General features: G+C 38.2%; 1 protein-coding gene across 5 annotated transcripts in view; it reads left to right on the forward strand.

The window, feature by feature from the left end:
- SNCA (synuclein alpha) overlaps positions 1-9,282 on the forward strand; it is a 61,701-nt gene extending 52,419 nt beyond the window's left edge. For all 5 annotated transcript variants that reach the window (XM_018072939.1, XM_018072951.1, XM_018072955.1 and 2 more), the window contains exons 5-6: positions 7,558-7,647; positions 8,652-9,282. In XM_018072939.1, coding sequence (XP_017928428.1) covers positions 7,558-7,647; positions 8,652-8,684 — 123 coding nt within the window. In that variant the 3' untranslated portion in view covers positions 8,685-9,282. The remainder of the gene's footprint in view (positions 1-7,557; positions 7,648-8,651) is intronic.
- Positions 9,283-10,356: the final 1,074 nt, after the last annotated feature.

Consider the following 10,356-nt stretch of genomic DNA (forward strand, 5'->3'; position numbering starts at 1 on the left):
GGCTTTGTAATTATTTTCTGAGCACCATTTGCCCTTCATCTTTGATTTTGTGTGCCTAAGTGTCACACCTTTTCCTATTGAGGTGCATGTTATTTATTTCAGTCACTTACTCAGTTTTGTTAATGTACCTTTGAATTACGTAGTAAGAATAGTAAAAATAAACTCAGGCTGTTTATTGTTCCTTCTTAATGCATAAGACCGAGCAAGCACATAAGTGCGGTCTTTGGTCCTTCTTCCAAATCCTTATTGAAATTAGTGGTGTCACTTGACTCAAGATTCCTGTGAAACTGCACCCTGAAACTTCAATTTTGAGAACCTAAATCACAAAATTTATAGTAGCTGTTGTTCAAGCAGATCCCTTACCCTAAAGTATTGTTATTACCTTGTACAGGAGAATGTCAAGAGAGGCAGATCTGTGGCCACATCCCTCTGACGTGATGTCCAGTTAGCATGTGTCATTCCCACTATCTTGCAATTAGAAATTACTTCAGTCTTTCCAAAGTTTATTCTTTCCCTACCTGTGGAGTTTTCCATGTCACCATAAATTTCGGAGACCAAAAAGGATGAATCTGAGAGGACTGTGTGTTCTGGATGCACTTACATGCGTTACTGATGTCACATTGACTCATCCCCTGAGCAATCTCTTATTTTAAGTCACCTGTAATTAATGCACATGTCCATCACTGTAGAACTCATATGACGTGCTGGTCTGGCCTGAGAAATGAGTGGCTTCTCCATGTAATCCCTATTTATCAGCAAATAGCAACATACCAGTAACTCTAATTAGGTATTTTATCAGCCTGGTTAATGCAAACACGAATCTGAGTTTCAGTAGAGTTGATTCCTCACAGAAATGTTCCTGTTTTACTCTGAACTGAGTCTTATCTTTGCAAGCAATACTAACTGGGGAATTTTAATGGAAGGGAAGAAAAAATGTACACAGTCTGTGTTGTACTGAAATTTGTTTTTCAATGAATTTGAAACAGTTCAGAAATTGTTGTAAACAGAAAGTATTTCCAGCCATTTATAAACACCAATAAGGACCTGTATCCACAGACACTCAGTCCTCACATTCATTCCTCTCCCTATAGGCTTCAGTCTTTTTCCTTTTCACTTTTGTCATTGCTAACTGAAAGGCATAAAACCGCAAATTAAAATGTAGCCTGTAGCACTTGCAGGAACCATCTTAGCCTTTCACTGGAATTGTGCTATTGAGGTGATATTTATTTGTTTAATTAAATGTCTCTTCTTTGTTTCAGTTCTCCATTTAAGGAGAAGAAGGGCAATAGTCTCATTTCATTATTGGTACTCTAAATGAGTTGTACACCGGAACAGCTAGTTTCCTTCACACATAATGCTTTCTCATCAGTTCCTTCACTTAGGTGATCAGCTTAGGGATAATTAAAACAATTTACTTTATTTCTAGCTAGTGTGCAGATACATGTCTGTATCTCCAGAGTAAAACCGCTAGACTGATGATGGTGCTTTGCCATTCACAGCTGAGTCTTGGAGGCACTGACTATTGCAATGAGTGAGCAGGAGCTTTAAAGCATCCTAAGCTGACCTGGCAACTGAGTTATAACCAGTGAGCTCCATGAATTTAATGTCTTAGAACTAGGAAAGTAGATGAATTGAGGCCATTTTAGCATATCTTTGTTCTGCCTCTTGTTGGAATTGTTTGTTCAAGGGTTTTTCTTCTATCCAGATAAATTGGGCTTTATGGTCAAAATACCTCTAAAAAATAAGTTACCAAATGATAAAAACAGTTATTTGTTCATTTTGGTCCAATATCCAACCTCTGAGTGTCCTGGTGGAGTAAGTTTGGTGGAGAAGGAGAAATACAAATTATTTTCTTTTCAAAGGGGAATTTTAAGCCCATTGGCACAATTGCTGTTCAGCTTGTAGCAAGAGGTGAATTTGTAGAGTAACCATAACAACTGCACTGAGGGTATAGAAAAGGAATTCCAAAATTTTTCTTTAAGCTCCACTGTGTAATGACTGACAGCTCCCAACAAAAGTTCTTACAGAGGGCATAATACCAAAATGAAATGGGTTTAGTCAGGCTGGAGGGATATTGAGTTACCATTGAGTTACCACACATTGAGGCAGCCCTGCCGAATTATAGGTTTGGGGTGCAATAACAGGCACAAGACCAATAGCTTTAGGGATAAACAGTTAATCTCTAAATAATGATATGGTGATAAAGACAGATTACTGGTGCAGTTATCAACAGCATATTCAATAATTCACTAATACTGGGCTAGACTTAATATCTGGGCTCACAAAGATGTACAAGACCATGGCTGTCAGACAGGCAGGAAGCAAGGCTGACTTCTCTGAACAAGCTACTTGGATCAGTTGACAAGCTCAGGAAATGTCAAATTCCCTGATGGGAATTCCATTTAGTTGTTGAGTCAGGAAAGCACTGTTTCCTTTTTTCACCAGGCATCATATCCCACCTCTCAGCCAGTTCTGTCTGTGGTGTGCACAGAGCTTGCTAGTACAATATAAGGCAATCCCACCGTTACTCTAGTATATCAGTACATGATAATTTTGCAAGATAATAATGCTTTGGATGTGTATTTTTTTATTTTGAGCTCTTGCTGGTGCCACCACCTCGTGTATACGAACAACAAATTGGACTGCGTTAAAATGGCTTTGCATGGAACATTTTGTTGGGGGTCTTAAAGGACTTTCCAAAAGGGACTTTAAAGGTCTTTACACCGAGGTATACCAAAATTACCTTGTAAACCAGCATTTTCCCCATTCCAATTCACTGCTTTTTCCATAGTGCCTCTTATCTTGATTCACAGTTAGTCAGTAATTATAAGACACAAAATAAGACTGGCAAGTGATGTAGTGTGACCAGTGCTCATTTGGTTTATAATAATCTATTTTGTTGAAACTAACAATGACTTCTCATGTTGCATTAACTTTTTAGGTGTTTGAGACAAGCTTCACCTTGTTTTTATGTATATAATTGAATGTGAACAGTAGAGCTTTCTGTTAGAGAAAAGGTCCTCCCACAATATCTGCATGGAAAATTTCATAGAGGTCTCAAGAACAGACAGAAAATCAGCAATTCTGAAACAATGTGAATCCTAAAGTTTATGGGGGGAGCTTATCAGTGAGTATAAATATATGGTGGCAGTGGCGGTAGAGATTGAACCAGACTCTTCAGCATTGCCCAGTGATATGTCAGGAAGCAGTGGGCACTGATTGAAATACAGGAAAGTCCATTTATATGTAAGAAAAAGGTTTCTCACTGGATGAGGTTATCCAGCAAGATTATGGAGTCTCCATTTGTGGGAATGGTCAAAATCCGATCAGGCATGGCCCTGAGCAAGCTGCTCAAGGTGGACTAGACAATACCTGGAGGTGTCTTCTGACCTCTGTGATTAGTGGCTTCCAGAGTGATCACCTCTTGGCAGGATAAATGTTTTAAGAGCTGACAGTTTGGTAGCCTGGTTTATTTATCTCAGAATGTGGAATCACTGCAGAAGGAATCAGTCTCCAGTAATCATGAGAATATGCATGACTCTAAGACTCCTTCAGTATTCATAATGGAAGGAAAACACATTATTAGTCAGGGAGATAGCGGATTGTAATGCTTAGATCAGCTGCTAAATTACAATTAAAATGTTTCCTTTTGAAGTTGTTTTTTTCTGTGACTTGAGACATATTTTCTTTCTGGTGGCAATAACTTGGCATTCCAGCACACATCACTGAGAGGACAGAAGGCACACTCCTGAAGGTGCCATCACTACATGGTGCTGACATAGGAGCAGTACCATGGGCAGACCATTTGGTCTGTTTTTCATGTGTAGAAGATCCCAAACAGTCTCTCCCCTTCCACCAAGAGTGTTATGAGGTGAGAAAGAGAGCAAAGGGAAAGAATGAGGTGCAATTTTCACCAAAAACACTGAAATAAGAGAAACCCATCTGGTGACATTTTCCTGGTAAAAGGAATAGTCCTGAAGTTTTGTCAAAGAGTCTATATTTTAACAGGTCTTCATTTTAACTGGGTCTTCAGGAGGACTTTTTCATTAGTTCCATTACTATTTTATTGCAAAAGTGGGTCATTTCACACTGTCATGCACAGAGCTTAGCAGAATTCATTCCCATAGTAAAGGAGGAGGAGTCAACATTTTGGAGCCATAACAGCACCTTCATCTCTGAGAGTCTTTAGTTAAGCTTTTCACATCATCTAATAGAAACCTTTCCCTCTGGAAATGACCTTCTGTGTGGTCTAAGAGAGGTTGCTGCTTCTAGAGAAAAATGTGTCTTTCATACTAAGACAAGAATTGGTCTGTTGGGTGGTTTTCCTCTTCCATAACTGAATTAGGATATGGAATTATTGATCACGAGTACGTAAAATTGCATTTCTTTGTTTTAAAGGAGGTAAATTATGATATAAGATGTACCTTAGATGGCTCTCTGTTACTGTGGGTGTTTGTTTGCTTTTGTGATATCCTGAAATTAGAAAAAATGGTACTTCAGAAGTAGAGAGCACCACCATTAAAAATTATGCGGTCACCTGTGCTCTACATTTAAATGTAACAGATGTGACCTTGAGTAATATCATCCTCATCTGAACTGCAGTGACATCAACATGGATGGGGATGTTTATGTTACTATTTGCAGCTGGACAAAGGTGATAAACCTATCCCAGGCAAAGAGTTCCCTTGGTGGTTTGGTACAGCTTTTGATTTGCTTCATTTGAAAAAATAATGGTGCTGTGATTGATGTTGTATTTTTCTAGTGCTGCTGATTGTTTTATTTGAAGCTGTAGAGGAATCTCCATCCTGAACTTGCTGAAGGAACTTGGGAAGATTGTAAATTCAGTCTTTTAGGCATTGCGTCTTTGTAATCCTGATGGACAGTCCAGATCCATGGCAGAGGTTCCTAACAGACAGTAAACAAACTTTGAAGCTCTTATTTGAAATTCGACTGGCAAGTCTCTTTCTTTGTCCTTACTAATGGTCCTGGCAGTTTCCCTTGCCATCTGTTTTCCTGCTAGAGATAACATTAAGCTGCATGCTTTCTTTCTTTCTTGTGAAACCCCAACTGTTCTTGTGCACAGTTTTACTTGATTGTTAGCTGAAGCTGTTCCTTAATGATTGGGAGAAGCAGAAATTAAATTATATTTTGGATTAAACAGGAGAGTGGGAGGCTGGAGGTTTAGGTCCTTAGAGCTGATACGTTAGATCAAGTGCGCAGTAAGGGCTTTAAAATTTGCATCATGCACACTATTTGGCTATTTCAGTCATAGCTGGTAGGGATTGATGCTACTTCTCATAAGAGTAAATAGGCATAAATACCCTTAAAAAATTTATTTAGAAGCTAGGTTAAATAAAAATGAAGATCAGGTCATCTGAGGAGCTCAAGTGTTTTGATAAGCTGAGGCAGAACTGTAATTGGGCCTAGTTTTTCTGATAATTTCATACTTGAAAAATTACCTTTCATTTTCACCTTCAAAAATTACCTTTTACTTGAAAAATTATCTTTCAATTACCTTTTGAAAACCCCAAATTATTGGCAGTTCTGGGAGACAAAGGTACCTATTAGATACCTAAATAAAGGTATTTGCAAACTTATTTGTTGGCATCCCTTGGCTCTTTGGAATTTGTCTGTGTTACCTATACCATAGAGCAGTGCAGGATGTTGACTCAGAGCAGGCACACCCACGGAGGGTACTTGGCAGAATAGTTATTAGGTATTGACTCCACATGGACTGTACTGTTTATCTATAAAGGAAAAAACTTATCTGGCTCCACTGAGAAGCAATGGGACCAGATAACTTCATATTTGACCTTCTGAAGTCTGAAATAAGAGCTAGAGAGAAGAATCCATGTTATGGAAATCAATTCTGCACATCATAGACTTTGATGATAAGGGTAAAAAATACATGTACCCACATATGCATCAGAAAAGGTGACATCCAAGGAAGAACAGGATTACTATCTGGCAGATAAAGTCACAATCTGGGGAGGTGCAGAAAATGAGGAACAGAGCATTATGACTATGGTCACCTGGTTAAACCACAGAGGGAGCCAATACATGGCAAATGGTGAACTTGTGTATTATACTCTATTTTGTGTTAAACTTGCAGAGGTGAGTTTCAGGTTTAGCTTCTCTTACCCTCATTTTGTCTGTATCCTAAATTTAATTTCGCACCACTATCCTTTAAATTGTAGACTTTGAAGAATTACCTCATTAGTCTGGTTTGTGACTTACTTAATTTTGTATTTCTGTCTACTCTACCAGCCTGCAGGTGGTTTTTTTAAGTGAATTTCTTCCTGAGTGTCTGTGATTGTGTTTTAGTGCATTTCTGTCTAGACCGACAGCTGGTATAAATCAGCATGATCACAATAGTTCCACTGAGATACTCTGCCTGTTTTCATATCAATTTTCTTACAGTTCAGGATGAACTCCAGCAGTTTTTGCTCTGCCAGAACTCATGTTTCTTCTCTGTGAACTTCTGTAGTAACAGCTACAATGGGGATTGGCCCAACTGAAATGTGGGGTTTTTTCCTTTGTGCTTTTTTCAGATGGTAAATAGTATCTATAGTTCTAGGACAATAATAAGTTTGCTTTAATAATCTTACTCAGCAAGTTATTCTTTACACCATTGCAATCCCATTAATTCTAAGAGGCTCTTATTAAAATTGCTTTATAAAATAGAAGTGCTTCTGTAATAAAGAAAAAAATGAAAGAAGCTGAGTGACAGGTATTATATTATACCATGTATCATATACTAATAGTGCATAGAATAACATGCTGGTTGACATAGGAAAGAATGTAGAGGTATGACCCATTAGAGGAAAAAAGCATTTCCCAGTACAATTGGATTCTAAAAGTGAAGAAAAAACCAACATGCAGTAATCTAAGTCATAATAGCTTTCCTTTTTTTGGCCACTTTGCAATGTATTTTGAAAAAGCCAAAACTTTAAAATAAAGATTTATGAGGGTGTGGATGTGTCTATAATATTAAAAAATAGATAATTGAATTATGATTTCATTTGTGTGTCTTGGTACTAACCAATTCTGGCCTGCAGGCACTTTTACGTACCTGTGACTGTATTACCCCAAGCAGTCAAACAGGAATTAACGTGATAACTTAATGTGGTGCTTAAACAGTTTGCATAGGACTTTGTTTCCCAGGTCAGTTTCTTAAGGCACAAAAAAACTTGTTTTGGTTTGCTTCCTGTCTTGACCAAGGCATTTTCTGTGGGATTAAAATATTTTCCAAAGGTATTCAGCAAGTTGATAGTGGTACTGTTCTTTTGTTAGGATTGACTTCATGATCTGTCCATGGCAAGAGAGAAATGGAATCTCAACTATTCCAAGAGATGATAGTAGTCATTCCCACAGATACCCTTGTGGAACACGGAGAAGATCTCTCTGGAACTAATGTCCTCTAGCTCTTCACAACCCCTGGCAATCCCACAACCAAAGGACAGGCCAAGAAATCTGAGAGGGAGGAAATAACGCGCTTTGGCCTAGGTGGGGAAGCAAGCAGTCACTGTCACTTTTCTTTCCCTATTTTAAATGTAGAATGAAGAAGGTTTCCTACAGGAGGGAATGGTGAATAATTCAGATGTTCCTGTGGATCCTGAGAACGAGGCTTATGAAATGCCTCCAGAGGTAAATCTGTTGTGGTGTTTGCAGTGAATGCATGTAAGAGAAGGGTACGGGAGGAGGCTGCACGCCTGAGTTACGTGAGCCCGGCACACACTGATGCTGTGAGCTGCAAGGGCACAGCAGAACTGTGGCCTCTTTGGCCAAGGTCTGCCAGAGGTGTAGTGCCGGGAATCAGAAAATTACTTGCTATTTTTGTTAGTAAGGGAGTTAAATGGGAAAATACTGTGTGTGTTTCAGAACACTTGATCCTGGTTTTCTGACTAATGCACAGTAACCTTGTATCTTTTTCGTATGTTTAAAAGCAAATGCAGGACAAACTGCATCTTGATAGATTGTTTTAATAGCTTGGCCACTTACCAGTCCATCATGCTTTGTAAAACACGATCTTAAGTTAATGCAATTATGGGAGTAAATTATTTTGTTGGGTTTTATGAACCAGCTATCTAAAATATTACTGCAATATCTGGCATGACGCATGAGTAGTTGGAGTAGCAGTTTTATGGTAGCGCAGATAATTAGACTGAAAATGAGAGGTATAAAAAATTTAGGCCATGATCCAGTAAAAGACTTAAAGGCACGTTTGAGCATAACATCTTGACTATCAGTGAAATTTTGGATGCTGCTCATGTGTCTATAGTTAAAGACTCCTTTAAATGATTGAGTGACTTGTATGAGGGTCCGCAGCACCTGGTGTGCTGCTCAGCCCAGAGGTTGTTCTCCTCCGTCTGCAAGTGAATTTTCATGGGTGGCCTCATGAGTTCCTGGCAGCATCAGCTGAATTACGTGTTAGTCACTGTAAAAGTGAGAATTAGTTCTCTTCTAAGTACCATATCTTGTAAGGTACAGGATCTGGAAAATGTGACAAAATACAAATAAATGTCAAGATCCTGATCAAATGAGAATCCATACTATATTGGCATTGAATCCACCAGGACTAGAATAAACAGTGAAAGTAGGATGTATTTATCTAAAATACTAGCAGTGCTGATTTCTGCTCTCCCCATTAGGAAGAGTATCAAGACTATGAACCTGAAGCATGAGAGTCCTTTTCTTCCTTTTATCACCTGAGATCTACTAACTACTAAAGACGTCCCATCCTGTACAAGTGCTGAGTTCCAATGTGCCCAGTCGTAAAATTTTTTTACAGTTTTTACGGTGTATTTTGAAGTCTTCCATCAGCAATGATTGGAGTATCTGTGACCGCATCCACCTTGTTTCAGCATTTCCCTCCTGCTGAAATGAAACCGGTTGGCAGGGTCATTGTTGTGCTGTGGATATTGTGGCTTCAAGTTTAAAAGTTAAAAAAGAAAATCTTAAGTAAAAACACCTAAGTGTCTAATGCTTATTTCTAATTCTGTACATGTTTTGTTGATAGGCTGTCAGTAATTTGATATTGTTTATGATACATTTTTATTTGTTTCCTATGACTATTCTTTCTGTGCAGAGATGACTTATTGTGAGAGCTTTATATATATGTGTATGTATTATACATATAAAAAAAAGTAATTGAGCATGAACTATGCACCTATAAATATTAGCTGTTGAAATTTTATTGTTTTGTGATGTGTTTTATTAACTTGTGTCTGTAAATAATGGTGTTCAACTGAAGCAAATAAAACATAACCCATTAAAAACGAATTTCTAAATTAGTGATGATTCCTAACACCACCTTTCCATTCCAAAAGGCCCTGTTAAAGCCTTCAGACTTGTTGCTTCTTGTAAAGGAACTGGAGGAACAAAACCAGCAAATGGCAGCCCAGTCTGTGCAAAAAACCATGGTGAAGAATGAGAGCATCAGGGCTGCTACCTCAACTGGAGTAAATTGTTGACCAAATAGATTAATTTGTAAGGCTAATAAACTTTCTCTTGTAAGGACAACCTGAAAGTGAATGAAGTCATTAATAACAGGCTGCAGCAGATTATCAGGAAATCATGAGGCCTTTGAAGAATTACTGTTTCGAGGTTGTTAAAGTGCTGGGGTATACAGTGATGGATTAGTTGCAGTGAATTTGTCTTGTATAAAGTTCCAGTTAGAAAAAGTGCAGTCTACTATCTGTTTTTAGACAGATTAATTTTCAGTTATTATGTTGCCTGGGCATTTTTCCATATAGAAAAAAGATTTAAATGTGAGATGTTTTTACTATCTTGTTTTATTATTTATTTTGGATCTAATGTTACCTCTAACCTGAAGTAGTTTTGTATTTAAGGTTCACTAGTCTTGAGCAGGATTTTGAACTTCCCTTACAGCTAGTCTTCAGTGGTCTGGTTAACAGGTAAGTATCATTGTCTGGCTTTCTAAATGGGAAACTTAGGCACAACCACATAGTGCATATCCCTGGTATTGCACAAAAAGAGGACCAAAGCCCTGGAGGCTGAACTCTCCAACTTGTTCTTGAATTGAGTTCCTTTCTGGCTCTCTGCAGCCTCCCTGGTATTAGCATGCCCAATGTGGAACAGATCTTTCCAAGTATGAACCCATCCCAGCTGTATACAGTGAGAGTTGATGGTGTAATACTGTGTAATACTAGAATCACATGGAGACACTGGTTTCTCTGTGCTTAGAAAACCAGTGTTTCAATTTCCTATGTCACCCCCCAGTCCCAACCCTGTATTTCTAAGGAATTTCATTTATTTCAGAAGAATTTCTGTATCTTTTTCAAAGCAATTAAAATTCCCTTTAATCGTTTCAAACAACTTGCAGGCATTTTCATC

This window comes from Manacus vitellinus, unplaced genomic scaffold (assembly GCF_001715985.3).
Source record: "Manacus vitellinus isolate BGI_N305 unplaced genomic scaffold, ASM171598v3 scaffold_0_pilon, whole genome shotgun sequence".
Lineage (NCBI taxonomy): Eukaryota > Metazoa > Chordata > Aves > Passeriformes > Pipridae > Manacus > Manacus vitellinus.